Source organism: Formica exsecta, unplaced genomic scaffold (genome assembly GCF_003651465.1).
Source record: "Formica exsecta isolate Colony F162 unplaced genomic scaffold, ASM365146v1 scaffold625, whole genome shotgun sequence".
Classification (NCBI taxonomy): Eukaryota; Metazoa; Arthropoda; class Insecta; order Hymenoptera; family Formicidae; genus Formica; species Formica exsecta.
In genome coordinates this window covers 148,699-170,238 of record NW_021853387.1, presented here as the reverse complement: position 1 = coordinate 170,238, position 21,540 = coordinate 148,699, and the positions used below count along the sequence as shown (strand labels likewise).

At 33.5% G+C, this 21,540-nt stretch overlaps 2 protein-coding genes across 7 annotated transcripts in view; both read left to right on the top strand.

Annotated features, from left to right (window-relative positions):
* Nucleotides 1-4,863: 4,863 nt before the first annotated feature.
* LOC115242764 (ionotropic receptor 93a-like) lies at nt 4,864-18,338 on the top strand. The gene is made up of 15 exons (XM_029819293.1): nt 4,864-6,560; nt 6,657-6,815; nt 8,067-8,162; nt 8,487-8,636; nt 8,750-8,973; nt 9,214-9,378; nt 9,575-9,742; nt 15,101-15,334; nt 15,397-15,570; nt 15,923-15,997; nt 16,487-16,634; nt 16,849-17,200; nt 17,476-17,607; nt 17,832-17,989; nt 18,069-18,338. Exons 1-15 carry the CDS (start codon nt 6,383-6,385, stop codon nt 18,164-18,166), a joined length of 2,511 nt encoding a protein of 836 aa, XP_029675153.1. The 5' UTR covers nt 4,864-6,382; the 3' UTR covers nt 18,167-18,338.
* Nucleotides 18,339-19,159: 821 nt separating this feature from the next.
* The window catches only part of LOC115242771 (probable maltase-glucoamylase 2), a 9,718-nt gene continuing 7,337 nt past the window's right edge, over nt 19,160-21,540 (top strand). Inside the window, exons 1-2 of one of the 6 annotated variants that reach the window (XM_029819300.1) lie at nt 19,160-19,398; nt 20,933-21,198. In XM_029819300.1, the coding sequence (XP_029675160.1) occupies nt 21,162-21,198 (37 nt within the window). In that variant the 5' untranslated portion in view covers nt 19,160-19,398; nt 20,933-21,161. Of the gene's footprint in view, nt 19,399-20,713; nt 21,199-21,540 lie in introns of all 6 variants that reach the window. The other 5 variants (XM_029819303.1, XM_029819301.1, XM_029819302.1 and 2 more) reach the window with 5 other exon arrangements.

The window sequence follows — 21,540 nt, the reverse complement described above, 5'->3', positions numbered from 1 at the left end:
TTGTATATTAATTTTCAGTTATTGAATAAATCAGGGAAGACAGTGCTTTAACATATCACACTTTTATAAAGAGCATGTTGTTTTTATATATTATTATATGTACTATATATGTGTATCTCTCTTTCATATGTGTATATTATTGCACATAAATAAGTAATCCGTTACAAAGCACGAAAAATCTAATTCCGGAATATTTCAGTAATATTACCGAAATATTGCTGAAATCTTTTAGCAAGGTTGCATTTGAAATAATTGCGGACATTGAAACATTGCAGAAATGTTGCAGAAACAGTCGTGAAATATTTCTGTAATATTGTTGAAAGGTGTAATATTTCAAATGGAATATTGCAGCAATGTATCAGAAATATTACATGCCGAGTGGGATATAATTTTGTGATCTCTAATGGAATGATCAACATTTATTTATGAACTTATATTATTCAATATTTGTTGAAGCAATAATGAAGTTTATCCTTTATAACTGAAATAGCTTCACTAGTTCAGAGTTTATCTCTCAATCTTTAATCTTTAATCTTCAATTTTCAATGCGTAGTCTGATACGGGCTTAAAGGCCATCACACAAAATTCCGTAAGGACATAAAACGTAAGCGTAAGAAAATTGACCAATCCCAATCGAGTATTTGGCTCTCCGTAACCCCTCTACTTTTACGGAAAGCTCAATATTTGATTGGAATTGGTCAATTTTCTTATGCCCGTATCAGACTACGCATTGAAGATTGAGATTCAAGATTCAAGATTGAAATTTGACCAATCAGAATAAAGAAATTTTAGTCCTTTTTGTTCTGATTAGTTAAATTCCAATCTTTAATCTTCAATCTTCAATTTTCAATGCGTAGTCTGATACGGGCTTAAAGGCCATCACACAAAATTCCGTAAGGACATAAAACGTAAGCGTAAGAAAATTGACCAATCCCAATCGAGTATTTGGCTCTCCGTAACCCCTCTACTTTTACGGAAAGCTCAATATTTGATTGGAATTGGTCAATTTTCTTATGCCCGTATCAGACTACGCATTGAAGATTGAGATTCAAGATTCAAGATTGAAATTTGACCAATCAGAATAAAGAAATTTTAGTCCTTTTTGTTCTGATTAGTTAAATTCCAATCTTTAATCTTCAATCTTCAATTTTCAATGCGTAGTCTGATACGGGCTTAAAGGCCATCACACAAAATTCCGTAAGGACATAAAACGTAAGCGTAAGAAAATTGACCAATCCCAATCGAGTATTTGGCTCTCCGTAACCCCTCTACTTTTACGGAAAGCTCAATATTTGATTGGAATTGGTCAATTTTCTTATGCCCGTATCAGACTACGCATTGAAGATTGAGATTCAAGATTCAAGATTGAAATTTGACCAATCAGAATAAAGAAATTTTAGTCCTTTTTGTTCTGATTAGTTAAATTCCAATCTTTAATCTTCAATCTTCAATTTTCAATGCGTAGTCTGATACGGGCTTAAAGGCCATCACACAAAATTCCGTAAGGACATAAAACGTAAGCGTAAGAAAATTGACCAATCCCAATCGAGTATTTGGCTCTCCGTAACCCCTCTACTTTTACGGAAAGCTCAATATTTGATTGGAATTGGTCAATTTTCTTATGCCCGTATCAGACTACGCATTGAAGATTGAGATTCAAGATTCAAGATTGAAATTTGACCAATCAGAATAAAGAAATTTTAGTCCTTTTTGTTCTGATTAGTTAAATTCCATTGTGTATTTTAAAATAGTTGATATATAGAATGTCGTTAAAATAATTGTTTCATAAAAAATAATAGTGTCGTCATATTAATCATATGATATATTATTGTAAATAGTTTTGTACTGTCGTTGTACTAGCCAATTGGTAATTTATTTCTTATACATATGTACTAGTACATTTTATGTTAAAAATAAAAGTAATGTATACGTTAGAAAGTAAATGTACTCTTATGTATGCAATAAAATATTCATTATTATAATGTCGTCAAAGTACACGATTGACATAGAAATAATTAACCCATTCCGTTTCCTTGTTTGAAGTAAAATAATTCCAAATTGCTCCTCCTGATCTTTAATATTTTATTCCTATTCCTAATATTTCCTCTATTGTGCGCAGGGCCTTACGGAATTTTGTGTGTGATGGCCTTAAAGCGGAGAACACACACTTTTGCATAAGCGCATAATCACAAGCATACAGAAATTGATTGGTCCATTTCCTTATGCATAACGAAATTGACCAATCAATTTCCTTATGCTTATGATTATGCGCTTATGCAGAAGTATGTGCTCTCCGCTTAAAGCCCGTATCAGACTACGCATTGAAAATTGAAGATTGAAGATTAAAGATTGGAATTTGACTAATCAGAACAAAAGGGACTAAAATTTCTTTTTTTGATTGATCAAATTTCAATCTTCAATCTCAATCTTCAATGCGTAGTCTGATACGGGCTTAACGCTCCTTACGACTCCCGTTCCTACCGACACACTCCTACGTCCTATTCGCACTTTCGCACTCGATTGTCCTCTGAAGTTCCCAACTGTTCCCCGCGCGCACGCGCGATGGCGTCGCACACGGATTGTGCCTTAGAACATATATAAATGGAAGGGGAATGCCTTTGTTTCCCGATAGAAAAACATGTCGGAAGGAAGTGAGAAAGAAAATCGAACCGATTAAAACGGATTATGTTTTAATCGGTTTTAATCGACCATTTTCGGCAGGGTGTACACAAAAGTATGTATACTACGGACACGATGCTTGTATGTGTAGTTATTCACAAGAGAGAGGCAACTACGATTTTCTTTCTCACTTCCTTCCGACACTTTTCAGCCTGCTATTCCCCTTCCATTTATATATGTTCTAAGGATTGTGCACGCACACGCGCAAGCGCACAATGTCATTCGAATTGCCGCGCGCGTCAGTCCCTTCGGGTGCTATTACATGGAGCGCGGATTAGCGTAACGCGGAACAAGAGTGAAACCAATCGCGTGCATTCTGCAGTTTTTGTTACGCTCGCGATTGGTTCCCTTCTCGTTCCGCGTTACGCTAATCCGCGTTTCCGCGCTTTATGTAATGGCATCCTTCTGGATCGCAGATAGAATGGGCGCGTTCAGGAGACATAATCGTTGAGCATCATCTTGTCAACATTCGACGTTGATTTGTTGATTCTAGAAGTAAGAACCAATCACGTTCGATTGATACTCAACGGTTGTGTCTCCTGAACGCATCCAATGAGAAAGAGAGAGATAGAGATATCGACTGATGCCTTCTTAAAGAAAAGACAACTTGCATGGGTTTTCTTTTTCAGAATTTTAGAATTAGCTGTTGTCATCTGCTAAACTGAACGCAAATTTTTTTTACGCTTCAAGATCGAAAAAACAGTAATAAATGTAAAGTATTTTTAAAACGAAGATATATATGTATAAATGCATGCATTCGTTCCAGGAAATTTTAGCGAAATGATTTCCGATGATATTTGAGTTCCCTCTACTCATCCTGATGTGCGTGGGCATTTATATAGAGTAGAATGCAGACAATGGGTTACGTTTACTTATCAAATGCCAACCCACACAGAACAAAAAAACCTTTAATGGATGTCCAGTAGACGTCCATCATGGAGATTCAAAACCTCTATTAGATGTCCATGTAATCTCCTATAGACATCTACTAGACATCCACAATTCCGCATTTCTTACTTCCATTTGACATCCATTAGACGTATTCATAGATGTCACATGGACGTCATATGGTATAATCATGGATATTTCATGGAGCTTTGATGGATGAATAATAGCCTTCAAGGCACACCAATATCCCAATAAAGTCACATCTTAAATTGTAAGACGGTAACATTCCACGGAGATTAATAAACCTGCCATCAACTTCCCAGCGACATGAAAATGTTCGTCCAAACACTCCAAACTCATTCCATTAACATCCCAGAGACTTTGCGCGTAACGTTGTATTAATATTCATACAACATGCCACAAAACTCCTAATATTATTTTTCATAAGGAACTTTTGCAAAAAAATCAACGTATTTCAATCGTTCCGAAATTATCAATAGACTGTGGCAGCAATGAAAATCGAAACGCATTTGCAGTAGAAAAAGCAGTAGAAAAAGAGACAAAAAAGTGTAGAGCGATATATGCTCATAAGCCGCACCAAAGCCCACACGGAACAAAAACCTCTAATGGATCCAGTAGATCCATCATGGAGATTCGAAACCTCTATTAGATGTCCATGTAATCTCCTATAGACATCTACTAGACATCCACAATTCCGCATTTCTTACTTCCATTCAACATCCATTAGACGTATTGATGGATGTCATATGGACGTCATATGGTATAATCACGGATATTTCATGGAGCTTTGATGGATGAATAATAGCCTTCAAGGCACACCAATATCCCAATAAAGTCACATCTTAAATTGTAAGACGGTAACATTCCACGGAGATTAATAAACCTGCCATCAACTTCCCAACGACATGAAACTGTTCGTCCAAACATTCCAAACTCATTCCATTAACATCTCAGAGACTTTGCGCGTAACGTTGTATTAATATTCATACAAAATGCCACAAAACTCCTAATATTATTTTTCGCTTTTGTTTTACGGAGTTCGATCTCCTTCTCTCTTACTTCATGACTGAAACTCAAATACGAGATGGGGCGCATCGCGTGTCGCATAGCGGTAAATAAACAAACTAGCGGCTGAAGTATGAACCTTAGAACATATATAAATGGAAGGGGAATGCCTTTGTTTCCCGATAGAAAAACATGTTCAAAATATGTCAGAATAAAATATAAAATAACTCAAAAAGTACTTAATGAAAAAATACTTTATTGTAAATACAATATAGATAAAGCAATGCAATACACTTACTTGTGAAATGTTAATCCAGATTCATGAGTTTTTGTATTATTACAAAAGTAACAGTGTCCCATTTTAATTCGTGAAATTTAAAAAGCAGAATTTTGTATTATTATAACAATTATATTTTTTTTTCTGCATTCCTCTCCTAAATACTCTAACCTACACAACTCTATAGGATCCAACCATAAATATCAGTGGATCCAATACGCTTGAACACGGTTAAACGCGCATGCGTGACAACTTTCCTTTAACATGGCGACCTTCAATTGGGGACACAAATGCACGCGCATCAACTATCCATGTATATATATCAGTGGTATTTATGCTATAACAGGGTGTCTACTCAAATTTTGTAAAAATATTCCCTCAAAATTCCCTAACCTTCCAGATATTTTTAAAATTCCAGGTAAAGAGAATATTATCAAGATTTTTGGTACAATTTTTTGCAGTAACTCACACAACATGCATATCCAAAGGACGGTCAAAGGACATCTCGAAAATATCCCATCGTTCAAAGATGTCTTCGGGATGTCTTTTGGATATGCATGTTGTGTAGGAAGTTTTTTTATTGTATGCGTTTTCTAATGCTTTTTACTCATATATGAAGAAAAAACACGGAGCCACTAAAGTTTCAAGTGTTAAATTTTCAAATGTACTCAAAAAACTGGATAACTTTCGTAAGATAAACATTTTTTACTTGCACAACATTCTCATTTTTTTATCATTGAAAATTACAGTAAACAATATGTATTGCATATTCAATATTTTGTTAAGACATTGAATATCTAAATAGAGCTAAATATATATATTTATAATATATCTTAAAAACGTATAAATTCATAACCTGGCTTATCGGATTGCCGATTACTTACAATATAAGAGCAAACTTATCAGAGATATCTTTTTAAAACATGTTTTCAGAATTCCAATAAAATTCCATGCAAATTCCTTGATTTTTCCAGGTACAAAAAAATTTCATGAGGATTACAGGTTTTCCATGTTTTTCCAGGGAGTAGACACTCTCTGTGTAAGCAATTATTTTTCAAAAAATAATTTACTGGAATGAAATAAGATGTAGTATATCACAGTAGGGTTTTGAAATCTGCTTGTTAAATTAAAATGTTTGAGAAATATAGGCCAATATTAATGACCAGAGGATCTTTTCACCTTATTGATGTGAAATATACTATCAAAAAGTCATCAAGAGAAGAATCTGAAATAGTTATAGTAGTGGATTGAGGGAGAATCGATCAAGTTGACTTTTCCGCAATGATTTCTCACAACACGCATTCGTAGCCTCGCCCATATAGGCCAATGATGCATTACTGTTCAAGTCGCGATGAGATTCGATCGTTCCTTAATAAGTTATTCAAAGATCGACCTTTTCTCCCTCGGTACAAGTTACGATACGAGTCTACAAGTGCGCACAGTCTACAATTGCGTTCTGGCTCAGCTTGACGAAGTTCCGGTTGATACGATAATAATGGATCGACGAAAGTAATGAGCTCATATATCATTGAACAATGTCCCCCCTTATATATCGACCGGCTGGCACGACGTGCTTCAATTCGATTTTCGCCGATAGACATGGTCTCCGTCTTCTTCCTCGCGTGGATCCTAAATTCAGTTGACGCCTTTAATGACTTTCCGTCGCTGATATCCGCCAATGCCTCAATGGGTACGGACGATTCTCTCTATCTTAACAAAAAAAAAAAAAAAAATTAATTTTGCGTATATGTATTAACGAGACAAAAATTCTTCCCTCGGTCCATAGCGGTCGTTATCGAGAAAAGCGTCTTTGACAATAAAGCCGACTATCACGATGTTGTAAGAAACATTTACAATTTCATCGCGAACATCACGAGAGAAGAGATGCATACGGCTGACGTCGACATACACGTCTTTCGCGATACGAAGATAGACAACTTTCGAGGTAAGAGTGCGAATGCGCGTCTCAGATAAATTTTAAACATATTATTATCAAAGATATTACCATCTCTTTCTTTATGTTCACCGTATCATGAGTAGAAATATGAAAAAACCACTTTTTTCCTAAAAAAAAAAAAAAAAAATACATTTAAAAAACCGGTTTTTTCATTAAAACAAATACGTGCGTGCGTGCGTGTGTGCGTGTGCGCGCGTGTGTGTATGTGTGTGGTTTTTTCATTATTTTTTTTTTAGTATTATATTTCCCTTCATATTTTTTGTTAATGTAATAAAAAAATAAAGATCTTATGCTTCTAATTTTTTTTTCAAAAATAATAGTAAAATAATTAGACTTTTACGGCAAAGTACACCAAACACGACATGATTTAAATAATTTTCAATTAGATGCATAACAAAAATATTTATTATGTATCTAACTGAAAATTATTCAAATTATGTTGTGTTTTTTAGTATTATTTTACCACAAAAATCTCATTAATCCATCAAAATTGTTTTCAAAAAAATAAAATAAAAAAATAAAAGGATTAATATTTAGTTTAAAATAAAATACTTGCATTCGTGAATTGCGAATGGATAGAGAAAGCCGATTGTAAAAGATTTCGGTATTCTTTAACGGTAATAAAGATGTTAAAAAAACATATATATGTGTATATGAAAAAAAAAAACACAAAAGTTTTAAACAAGACAAGACTTGCTTTTTTCACAAAAAATCGTAGTCAATGAAAAAAAAATTTAGTTTTTTTTATTTATGTATATCTCTCTAATCTCTTTCATAAGTTATAAATCTATAATATTTTAGAATATTGTGTAATCCTGTTTGATATTTGCATGATACGCGCGATCGATATACATCTTATACATATTTTCTCGCAAAGTATATTAGGTAATCAAATATAACTTGCCTGGTAAAGAGTTTGCTATACGGATCAGTTTGTTGATCAATCTAATTGAAATAAGATATTAGATATTAGATCGTGCAAAAAGAAATAAAAAAAATTTGTTATATTCGTCAACACAATTGAAAATACGAAACTTTTTTTACAGTAAATTTGAGACAAAACTGTCATTGTTCGCTTCAATACGCTTTTCTCATATAGAACGAAATTTTTCAATCGGTTCTTTATTTAAAAAAAAAAAAAAAATGGATTTTTTTATATACAATGATTAAAGAAAAAAATTTTTACACATATTAATCTCTCTTTGATAATATTTGTTCATGTTTAACATATGTGTAAAGATTATACAGTGCTTCTATCCGTGGCAACCTGTCATAAAACGTGGAGTCTACACAATGTAGCGCGTAAGGACGAAATCGTGCATTTAGCGATAACAGGTATGTATGAACGTATGAAAAGATTTTCTCGGTAAAAAAGAAAAAAACGTGCGTAAAAAAATTTGCCTTCCGCTCGCGAGGACACATTCAACTGCAATTATAAACAGTGACTAAGAGACATGTTGCTCGCAAATACCATTATCTCGCTATTTTAGTTATGTTATCTACTATCTCATTCGCTACAGAGAGATTCTGTTATGTCAACGTGATACGTTTTGCCTCTGACTTAATTGCTTATTATATAGAAATTTCAATGCCGTATGCTTTATCAAATAACATAAAATAGCAAAAGATGGAACTGTTAAATATTATTTATATTTGAAGAGCAAGATTGTCCACGGTTACCCGATTCGGAAGGTGTGAGCGTTCCCTTGATATCGCCAGGCAAAGAATTGTCCCAGATCTTCTACGATATTAGGATGGCCGACGCTTTGCTCTGGAACAACGTCAACATATTACACGATGATACTTTCGGTGACGTAGTTTAATCATTAATCGTCCATCTTTCTCTCCTTTATTGCTCTCCTCGTCTTCTTTCGCATGTCATTTTTCGGCATCCTGACATTTTTCTTACTAATGCATTGTAGATAGAGACGTAGTCAACCGAGTTACAAGAGCTATATCGATCTCATTGCCAAACAAGAGATTTAATCTGGTCTCCAGGTCGCTGTTTGCGTTTAAACACGGTGATTCTAAGCGTAAGAGAAGATATTACATAAAAGACATACTTCAGAATTTTCACGTGGACCGATTGGGAAAATGCTTCCTCGTAATCGTCACGATAGACGCAGCGACCGACATTATGGAAGCTGTGAGACGCGCATGAAGTCTTATTTATCATTTAAATGCCTATTTCAATTATTCAGTGCAAAAATAAAATAATATGTTTCATAATACGTAAAATCCATTTTGAATATAAAAAGTCTTCTAAATAAAATCTTACCAATTGTGTGTAACATGTTCCCTCTATTTTAAATATGTATATGTGATATTTATTCACAAAATGAAAGCCTTAGAAATTATAGATATAATTTACTTTCGTATTATTTAGGCAAAGATGTTGAATATGGTTCAACCTGACAGTCAATGGTTATATATCATTACTGATACTGTAATAGGAAACTCTACAAATATTACCACTTTCATCGACCTATTGTCGGAAGGTAGTAATGTGGCTTTCATTTATAACGCGACGGACAGCAATACATATTGCAATGTAATCTATCCAGCTATTCTTGCTTGATTTTATGTGTACATATTTCAATTGCTCGAGATAAACTTGTAATATAAATGATCGAATGATGATCGAAGATGTAGACTGATTAATAAAAAGATCATCTTTTGCAGAAAAATTTTCATTTTTTCTCTTTTTCTCGATATGTATCTCTGAAGAAAATTTATTTCTTTTCCAGAACAGTTTAATGTGTCATATCCAAGAGTTAATTGTGGCTTTGGCTAATGCTTTGAAATTATCGTTGATGACCGAAATAGAATTATACAACCACGTGAGCGATGAGGAATTCGAAATCGTCCGATTGAACAAGCGCGAAAGACATCGGGAGATTCTTAAACATATCAAGGCTCGTATATTCACAACTATTTAACATTGCTTAGAAATATTGATGATACAAAAACGATATCTTATAACTAGTAGTTTTTTGGATAAACAATTTATATGCACAGAGATTTATTCGTGGAATCACATTTTTCTCATATTTCAAGTATATTCTTCTCTCTTAATTTTATATATAATATCATTACATATATCGTTATCACATCAAATATACAGGATGGGCCCAAACGTTCTTGCCAGACTTTGAGATTTAATAGGAAATTTAATTTTAAACAAAAAGTTTCTTATAAACATGAGTTGAAAAATGCTTCCTTAAAAGATTAGCGCCCAAATACCTCTGAAATCACGGTTATTTTATACATTTTTACAAATATCAGGAAAGTATGCGTTTTTTAACAAAAAATACCGAAACAAAAGTTGTAGAGAATTAAATTATGTTTTAAATGAGATCAAAATGATTGTAGTACGTTCCATTGGTTTTGAGATAACCAGTTTCAAATGTACAAAAAATTTTTTTTCGGATATCGACGGTAGAGCTTTTTAAAAATACTCTTCATTTATGCTGTTATGGCCTTAGCTAATTTTTAATGTTTATTTTGCTTGTTGGTTATTCCATTAAAAAAAATTTACTTTTCTGCATTGTTTAAACGAATCATCATAGGAGGATGAAAGGAAGAGCAAAAGGTGAAAAGAAAGTGAAATAAAAAGAAAATAAAACTTAATACATTTTTTGGGGCGTTCTACAATCATTTTGATCTCATTTGAAAGATAATTTAATTCTCTACAACTTTTGTTTGGGTATTTTTTGTTAAAAGCGCATACTTTCTTTGATATTTGTAAAAATGTATAAAATATCCGTGATTTCAAAGGTTTTTGGGCGCTAACTTTTTAAGAAAGCATTTTTCGTAATTTATAGGAAATTTGTAATTTATAGGAAATTTTTTGTTCAGAATTAAATTTCCTATAAAATCTCAAAGTCGGGCCGGAACGTTTGAGCCCACTCGGTGTGTGTATTTCTAATTTAAGGATAAATATGCATAAAAAATCACATCTTACCGATTTTATCGCCACTTACAATTAGATACGTTGTAGGGGAGGTTCTATGACAAATCAAAGTTTGATAGTAAAGTTTATACTGTAATAATCTGTTACTTCTTGACTGAAGAAGTCTGTGTATGACTTTCACGTATAGGAGAGGGAGGAGTAAAGTCTCTCCTCTTGCACACCCATTTCAAAAAAACTTTAATCTAACCCAACTTTTCTCCGAGAAATCAAGCATCAGTCGGAGTATATAATTCTTAAATGGTGTCAGAAAATTATGAGTTGGATTGGGTTAAGTTAGAATTTTTGGGGGGTAGGGGTGCTAGGAGAGCGGCCGTGTCATTTTCCCGCCCACGCATTCAATAAAAAATATTTTTCATACCGTGGACATTTAATGTGTCCGTGAATAACTTTTCGATCAGCAAGAAAAGTAATACAGCGTAGACAAATTTTGATTGTTCCTAATATCAGTTCATATTCCCTAAGAAAAAACGTTAAAATTGCCAAACTTTAATTTATTGTATTTCCTAAACCTAAACTAATGCCGTCCCTTACTTTATTTTTGTAGGAAATTACTCAGAACAATTTCCCATACCATATATCTAAATAGCGATAAAATCGATAAGGTATAATCCTTTATGCATATTTAAATGTGTATTCATTCAGTTATCTTTTTAAATAAAATTATATATACATGATAAAGTTATAAAAAAGTTTCAAATAAAAATTATTTTGTTTAAGAAGATTTATATATGTATAATGACTTTAACGAAAATATAATTTGCGATAAAGGCCTCAATCGGCCTCAGTTGTTTTCGTTTTGTTTTTGTTATAAATTGATAGAGCCGTAGCACAGACTTTTGCATAAGCGCATAACCATAAGCATAAGGAAATTGATTGGTCCATAAGCATATGCATAAGGAAATGGACCAATCAATTTTCTTATGCTTATGGTTATGCGCTTATGCAAAAGTTTGTGCTCTGGCCCATAGTATTACTAGTAATATTAATAAATGTATAATTTGTATCGAAATATTTACTTTATTTACAGCAACAAAAGCATGATTTAGGCATTTTCTGTCCTTCAATAACTACTTAAACAAGACCGCATTAAAATATTGTTGATATATCAATAAAACGAATAAATAATGATGTCCAAATAAATAAGATAGCTTATCTTTTCAAATAATACTCGCAACAGAACATAAAACAAATTGTATCTTGTGCTGTGAATGTGGGATAGATTTTGTTCAAGTTTTTTTTTACAACCCGCGCATTGTAATATTATTTATATACCAATTTTACGTGTCTTATGTAATCACACTATACAGGGTGTCCCACCAAAAGTGGCCACCCCCTTTTTTCTTTTATACTAAAAGAGATAAATCATAACAAATACATATCAAATTAAATGATTCAAACTGAACTCTATTGTGAGCATAGCGAAATATCGCGAGCGACGTCTATCTTTTCACCTTCTGCCCTGTGTTATGGCCAACTTCTGACTCGTCTATTAGAGATTGACCATAGATATATTATATATAGATAAAGCTTTATCTATCTTACTAGAGTCCTATATAATCAGAGAAGCGACAATGGCGTTTCGCTTGCTGATTGGCTGACTGCCATGGGCCCAACTAACCGCAACCGGCGTACCGTAAGTGAGAAAAAAGTATATTTGTCAAGCGATGCGGTAGCGTCCCGACGCCAAGTAATATTATTTTCTAAAAAAAAACATTTTAAATATCTCTGAGACATTTTTAAGACATTTTAGATTACAAATGAGCAACTGCGGGACCAACATGGCGATCATGGGAAGCATGGAGGGGGTAACGATGTCGCTTCTTTGATTATATAGGATTCTATATCTTACTGTCTGCCGAAATAATAAGATACTTTCCTCTTTCGCGCATGTGCAATCGCGCATTCTTCCCGACGGCCAAGAAAATAACCTATTGTTAACGAGAAAATAATTTACGAGATATTTTATTTTTTATATCAAATTATGTCAGATTAAGATATAAAACAACTCAAAAAGTATTTAATGAAAAATACTTCATTATAGTGTTTTGGAAAGCTCCCGACATAAGTTATAAGAATATGCAATGAAAAATGGGGGTTTCCATTTAAGAAATTGAAAGTGACCTTCATGTGACCTTCAAATGACTATCCAAGGTCACATCAATGGCACCATCTTATGTCCCCCTTCGAACCAAACAACTTTTGTCTGAAACGTTTTTCCGTATCTTCCATATTTTTCGAGATATTTGACTGGCTCTTTTAAAATGGACCACCCTGTATTTCTTAATGGATGGTACCAAAATAAAAAAAAATATTTTTGCATTTCCTAAGATTCCATATATCTTCTATATTTACTAATAATAATAAGATATGAAAGAAAATTGATTCCGCAAATATTAAGAAAAAGCGGTATTTTGGGGCTGATTTGAGGCTTTATTACGTCTTCCATCCGTTTAAACTATTTTTTTTTTTTAGTATTGTCCATGACTGTTTTTATTAGAGATATTTTGCTTTTCGCTTATTTAAAAGCGACACAAATGATAATATCTTATAAACAATTATTGAAAATCTTACTTTATTGCATATTAAGCCATAATATTTATGGAATTTTATTTATATCGTTATATAGATCTTCTTAAGGGAACTAGGCAATCGTATTTGTCGAAAATGAAGTCTTTTTTTGGTAATTTATTACAAAACAAGCTGAAAATTGTGCAAATTAGAAACTTACACATTGCTTCCTCATTATTTTATCTCACAAAGCTTAAGCTCCTTAAAGCAAGCGGGTTTTTCAATTTTTGCTTCCTCATAAAGGAAGTAGAGGAATGTAAAATCGGCTCGATTTAAACCTAATGTTAGCTTTAGAAATTCACTGGCAAGCCAAAATCGGGCCAATATACGCCCATGTTTATAATGTTGGAAAATCACACCTAGGATATTACAAAATATTTCTTTTTAAATTCAACATTTTAAAAAAATGTTATAAAAACCGGTCACCGGTCCTCACCAAATTCAATACCAACCATCCTTTAATGATACTCTATTCACGTTAAAAAATTTAACTCGATATCTTAAAATTTGCGAAAGTTAGGATGTGTACAGAAAAAAATTTCTCAAAAAATTCAAAATTTTATAAAAAATTAATTCTTTCACCCATCCTCATTAAATTCAATACCCTTCATCCTTTAATAATATTTTATCCATGTAAAAAAATTTAACTAGATATCTCAAAAATTGCGGATGTTAGAGATTGCACAATAAATTGCGTACATACGTACATACATACGTACATATATACATACATTTTTTAGGAATATGATTTTTTGACCTTTTCGAACATTCTGAACACATTGGCATAAAAAACTCGAAAAAAATTTTGTCACGAAAACAAAGCTTTTTCTATGAGGAAGCAAAAATGAGTTAAAATCGAGAATTGTCCTTTAATAATATGTTTATTAGGATCATAAACTATAAAAAAAATTTTTTTAGTTGAGAATATGTATTAAAAATGGTGCTGCAGATGGTTGATCGAAAAGGATTTTTAAGTAAGTTTTGCAGTGATAACTCAAATACAGAAACTCAAACTTGAAAAAAATTGAGCATGTTTACAATATATATAATTTCGAATTGAACCTCTAAACAGTCTGTGCAAACTTTAGTTTTTGAGAAAAAAAATCAAACAGGTCTGTTTTTCGACAAAAAACGAACTTTTTTAAAAAAATCTCCATTTTAATCGCCTGTTTGATTTCTTTTTCTCAAAAACTAAAGTTTGCACAGATTTTTTAGAGGTTCAGTCCGAAATTATACATATTATGAACATGCTCAATTTTTTTCACGTCGATTTAAGCTTCTGTATTTGAGTTATCACTGCAGAACTTATTTAAAAATCTTTTTCGATCAGTCATCTGCAGCGCCATTTTTAATGCATATTCCCAACTAGAATAAATTTTTTTTTAATGGTTTATGATCCTAATAAACATTTTGCTAAAGGACAATTTTCGATTTTAATTCATTTTTTTGTAATACATTCCCAAAAAAGATTTTATTTTCGACAAATACGAGTGCCTAGTTCCCTTAAGCAAAATAACTTTTATTTAAAACATTTTAAATATATATTTTAATATAACTCTATTATTTAAAAAAATAACTGACTGTATACACTTAAATCAAATACACTGTATATTCTTAAGAGAGAAAAATGGCTCAAAAAAAAAAAAAATGTCTGCAAGGAATCGTCTATTTCTATCATCGATGATCAATTCTCGTCGCAAGTTCTATACGCGCACAACCATTTTTCTCGCAGATAAAACTTGTTCAAGATACTTTCGCCACGGGCGGCACTTGCGGTAGATGTTTGTTTTGGCGATTCGCCTCGGCCATAACATGGGGCAACTTCTTCGCCCGCGGCAAGAACAACGCGCATTTGATAGATTCGGGATCGTGGTTTCTCACTCTCGGTATCAATCTGACAGACGTCATCTTTCCTCATGTCGCGCACGGATTTCGAGGAATCAATTTACCGATCGCTACATATCATGTAGGTGTAAACGTGAATCTTTCCCCGTTGATTGTCGCATGAAAGCTCACGTCCTTTTTCAGAATCCACCGTGGCAAACCATCTCGTTGACCAACTCCGGTGAAAAAGAATACGGCGGACTGGTTTTCGATGTCGTCAAATACTTGGGGAAAAAAATGAACTTTACGTACTCCGTGCTCAGTTCACAGAGCAATCGGACCATCAAGTTTACTCAGAACAAAACTAAAACCGACATGGTAAGTTCATGCAACAATATTTCTCTGTTTCGAATGCTCAACGCTAGACTTCACTATGACGATGAAAAATCTAAAAAACATAAAAACGATTATGTACAAATTTATTCTTTTCATACGAGATGTTCGAGATAAAATTTCCGCTGTAACTTGAATTGAACTGTAAATCCAACTCTATGCTTTCTGACAAACGTTTCAAACGTTTCCGAAGGTATTAACGTCAACGACGAGAGAAATGCCACTGGCAATAATAGATATGGTCATTGGGAAGAGGGTTCTCCTTGCAGCCTGTGCTTATACTGTAAATAATCGCGGAAAGAATGAGATCAATTTTACCATACCGATCTTTATGCAGACATATAGTTTCCTGACTGCGAAACCGGGTCAACTTTCTAGAGCGTTGCTGTTCACTGCGCCCTTCGCCAAGGAGGTATAATTTGCGCTAACACATTTTGTATTTTAATAAACAAAGCTTGTATAATGCACAACATAAATGTAATGCAATAAACAGTATATTTAAAAAATTTCATTAGAATGGTATTACAATTGTTTAAGAATGCTAAGGTTAAGATAAAAAAAGTAAAAGTTCATCATCGCCAGAGTAAGACTCGATAGAAGTCTGTATTTTAGTTCGTCACATTATTAATAAAATATAATGACATTATACAATAGAAATAAATATAATAATGCTACTTCGCATATAAATTAAGAATTATATAAATGCGGGATCTTTATAAAGCTACACACGTTTCTTATATAAAAATAGTAAAGATTTATCATGAGATTGCAAATCGAGATCGGACAACAGTTACCTTGTATCGAACGGCGTATCAACTGTTTTCCAGTACTCGATTAGCTTGATCTATTTCACGCGCTTGTAACAAGCGTGTACCTCTAAACGGGCTAGTTTTGCTTACAGACATGGGCCTGCCTGGCAGCATCCATTATTATAATGGGTCCGACGTTATACCTGATTCATAAGTACAGTCCGTGCAGCACGAAGATATCAGGGCTCAACTCCTCCTGGCAATGTATATGGTATGTCTACGGTGCTCTTCTTCAGCAAGGTAATATCATTTTATTCTGTATTATATAAAGTAACTCAAGTCTTTATTCAGTCATTTTTAATCTAAAGATTTTATTATCAATTACAAATTGTTTCATCTTTACGGATCGTTCTCGATGTTTTTGTCAAAGAAAGAAAATTCATATTTATTTAAAATTAAAGGACTATATCTTTTCGAAGGAGAAAAAAAACAAAGCGCACACGAATGATTTTAGGGGGAATGTACTTACCCCATTTCGATAGCGCTCGCTGGCTGATCGCCATTTGGTGGCTGGTTGTGATGGTCTTGGTAGCGACTTACTCCGGAAGTTTGGTCGCATTTCTGACATTCCCAAATATGGACACTGCCATCTTGACCTTGGATGCTCTCCTCGCTAATAAAAACAGATTAACCTGGGGCTTTCCTAACAGCAGTTATTTGGAGGAGTATCTGAAAAATGCAGAGGAGGAGAAGTATCATATTCTGCTGAAGCGAGCCATAATTCATAACGCGACGCAAGAAATGGAAATTATCGAGAAGGTAAAGGCGGGAAAGCATGCCTTAATCGACTGGAGAAGCACATTGAGGTAATCTTATAACTTTAAATGAAAGTCCTGTGAATTGCTTCCGATGTACTTACAAATTCTTGAAAAATTTTTTCGAGAAGAAAAGCAATATTATATGTATAAGTAAATGTTACTAATTCTATCTCGTACTATAAATATTTTTCTAAAGAATTTTATAACAAGAAACGAAGACATATTTAAAAGTTTTTTTTTATTTAAATATTTTTTTTTCTATATCGATATGTAGAACAAATTAGCGATAGGAATGACGACAATGATACGATTTGTCCGAACAGATTCTTGATGAGGAGCGATATGTTAACAACTGGGGGATGTTCCTTTTCCTTGAGCACTGACGAATTTATGGACGAACCCATAGCAATGATCATTGCACAAGACAGCCCTTATATAAATATCATTAATGCGGAGTAAAATAATTTTAATTAGTATTTTACTATACATCAAATTTGTGACGTATTATACGTAAATTTTATATAGTTTCGTAATTTTTGAATTTTTCCGCAAATAATCTGTACAGATAATTTTATCGTGAATTTTTATAATGTCAAAAAATATCAATCGAAATTTAGTCACATGTCTCGATAATGATCACCTGGCAAATCTATCAATTTGCATCAACTTTGTCGTTTAGATTACATCGCATGCACGAGTCTGGATTGATGAACAAATGGGTAACGGAGCAAATACCGACGAAAGACAAATGCTCGGACATCTCCGCCAATCAAGGCGTAAACGAACGTAAAGTAAATGTGGCGGATATGCAAGGCATATTTTTCGTTCTTTTCATGGGTAACATATATATTTTTTTCCTCACGAGCATACACTTCAAGAGTATAATATCGCGATTTCTTTATTTCGCTTTTTTCAGGCGTGACCGGATCGATATTTCTCCTGTGCTGCGAGTTTTACTGGCACAAACGCCAAGTAGCGAAGCGACGCAAATTGATTCAACCTTTTCTCTCCTGAGTTTGATCCAGCATAGAAATTAGATTATAAACGCAATCTATCTCCTTCCAAGCAGCCTTGCCGCGTTCGTAGAACTTCTATAATGTAATTTGATAATAATTATTTATATCGCTTATCCTAGAGTTAAAATTACAGGGACCGTTCTCGCATGCGTATACTGATTCTCATACGACAATTGTATCTAATCATATGTATGTCTGCAATATTTTTTTTTTTGTTACAAATCGCTTCATATAACGGATGAAACACAAACATGAGAGGAAACGCTGTTCGTAAATAAATAAATGCCTATGAAAACATACATTTTTATCATTAATAAAGCTGTACAAGTTTTATTCTCGTCACAGACAAAAGATCTATTAGACGTAATTGTGCAACATAGAGCTAATCATAGAAATAAATTTTCGCCGTTTAAAAAATATAAATAATAAAAATATACAATTGCAATTAAAATTCTACATCTATCATTACATCTAAAATAATCATTAAAGTATCGAAAGTGTTAAGTGTTCGTTCTAAATTTATACGTAAGCTACGCGTTCTCTTTCGGGAGCACACATTCTACAAAATTAAAAATTGCAAAAATATAGCAGTTGGTTCCTTATAGCACAATTACGTTCGATTGACAGATTCTCCTCTCTTATCGCTCGCAAACAAATGTCGGTAATTTAAGACTGCTTGGAACGAGTCAGATACCAAGCATCATCATTGACTTATTTTCTTGAAATTGTTCCGATTTGACATGCATGCTCGGTGAAACGACACAATAATAATTAAATACCGCCATAAGACAGAAGATAGCAACACGATAATGATAATGATCGGTCTGGAGTGAAACAGAAACGAGCGATGCAGATGAGGAGAGGATCGCACGGCATAAATTGCTCGGCGAAGTAATCACGCATTGTTAGCGTGGCGGATCCCGCGCAGATTCCGCACATTAAGCAACCACCCGTGGCGGCGGGTAAAAGTCACCGTGGCGTTATTACATAATGCTCTAACTCACGAAGATCCTCCCACTTGGATCAGTCGAAAGCGGATTCTCGCTTCGCCTTCACCGCGCCTTCGTGCCGCTATCTACTACCGTTATCGGATGTGCGATATCCGCATATTTTCAAAGATTCGTGATCTGCGAAAATCGCGCTGATTGCCGATCGGTCAAAGGAGAGAGGAATGTTCGGCTCACCCAATTAATATGTCACAAACAGAGTTGACGCACCAGCGAATAATCCGTAAATATAAAAATATTATTCAAAAGAATCTTTAATTAAATTGATATTTAATTAATATATATAAGTTAAACGTGTGAGAGCGCGCAATACAATTTTTATTTATTAAGGCATTTAAATAATAATCGCTTCTTTTATTTTTGATTTTAATCAATAATAAAGCTTAAACTTGATGTTGGAGAAAGAGAGAGAGGGGGGAGAGGGAGAGAGAGAGAGAGAGAGAGAGAGAGAGAGAGAGAGAGAATAATCATTCCATGATACAAACATATATTACATTATATAATAATGTAATAAATCTTTGGCCGGTCATTCACTGATATATTTATCCTGTGCATAGACATACGTAACATAAGTATTATTAGATTGCGTAAAAAGAGAGAAAATAACATGTATACATAAATCACATACACTACTAAAAAAAAAATAGGGAACACTTTTCATACCCTAAAAATTGGACTATTTTCAAACCGCTGAAACTCGATGAAAAATTATCGTAGACAAAAAATTAAAAAAGCATTTTGTAGCTTGGAGTTTCAACTTCAACGCGCCATAGATGATTTAAAAAAAATTTTGTATCTTCCTGTTTCTGTGCTTTAAAAAAGAACACATTGTTTTGTTCCTTAAAATTACATATTTTTGACACTTTGCAGCCCGATAAAAAAATTTCTCTCGAAAAATTCAACTTAAGTTCCACAAACTACAACATTTTGCCTACAAAATGCTTTTTTTAAAATCTTGCTATGATTTCTTTTTGACCAATTTACACGATTTTGAAATTAAACCTGTATTTTCTAGAAAATAAAAAAAATTTTTGGAACTATTGATATCATGTTACAGTTGAAACTCCAAGCTTCAAAATGCTTTTTTAATTTTTTGTCTACGATGATTTTTCACCGAGTATCGACATCATTTCTAAAAAATACAGATTTAATTTCAAAATCGTGTAACTCGGTCAAAAAAAATCGTAGCAAGATTTAAAGAAAAGCATTTTGTAGGTAAAATGTTGTAGTTTGTGCAACTTGAGTTGAATTTTTCGAGAGAAATTTTTTTATCGAACTACAGAGTGCCAAAAATACGTAATTTTAAGGAACAAAACAATGTGTTCTTTTTTAGAGCACACAACCAGGAAGATACAAAATTTTTTAAAATCACATATGGCGCGTTAAAGTTGAAATTTCAAGCTACAAAATGCTTTTTTAATTTTTTGCCTACAATGATTTTTCGTCGAGTTTCAGCGGTTTGAAAATAGCTCAATTTTTAGAGTATGAAAAGTGTTTCATATTTTTTTTTTTAGTAGTGTAAATCAATTTATATATAGGCAATGAACGCGTCTGCACGTATAAACATAAGCACGGATAAATATAAAACGAATGTAACACACACATAGAGCGGCATGCTTAGGATTCGTGATGAAACGCTGGAAGATAGTAGCTTCTGAAAGAATACAGTGAGGAGAAGAGCAGCAACAAGAGAAAGGAAGGAGAATTGGCTGAGGGGGAAAGATATGTGCGCAATTTAACGGGGATTACAATCTTAGCCATTTAGGAAATCGCGGTAATAATCGGCGGGCCCCAAGAGCGGGCCTCTTCTGGCGCGCTACAAGACGAGCCTCGAGCGGGCTTTAATCGAACCTCGGGTCTCGGCGGCTGCTAGTCTACCGTACTAAGTCAGTTTCGACGTGGAGCGCGGACGACTAAGGCTAATCCTAATAGAACCCGACGCCGCGGGCAGCAATCCTGCGTGCAAGGCAGCAGCGACCGGAAACGATGGGAAAGCCATTGCACTGGATCGTTGTATTGCAGCGTACGTAAGATCGTTTTGATTCGATTTAGCATGGATCAGTCCGACAATAGGGTAATGATCCAAATTCTCGATAAGTTTTGAAAATTGTAGCCATCTGTCTAAATAACGAAAATGAAAAAGATATATTGTAGAGATAAATAAAATATTTCTTTTCAATTTTATCATGAATTAAAGGAATAATTATGTTTTGATATTGGAATGAAAAAAAATTACATTGAATAAAAGGATAATTCATAAGAAACTGCGTTATTCGGAGGAAGGTTCAATTTATTCAAAAGCAGATTATATAATTATAATAATAATTATATAGAATATAGAATATATAATATATAATATATAATA

Excerpts from the sequence above, each read along its gene's own strand:
- LOC115242764 (XM_029819293.1), top strand. The coding sequence starts at position 6,383 with ATGAGCTCATATATCATTGAACAATGTCCCCCCTTATATATCGACCGG. Across the intron at positions 9,379-9,574 it reads ACAGCAATACATATTGCAAT|AACAGTTTAATGTGTCATAT; the intron begins GTAATCTATCCA and ends TTTCTTTTCCAG. Across the intron at positions 15,998-16,486 it reads CTGCGCCCTTCGCCAAGGAG|ACATGGGCCTGCCTGGCAGC; the intron begins GTATAATTTGCG and ends TTTTGCTTACAG.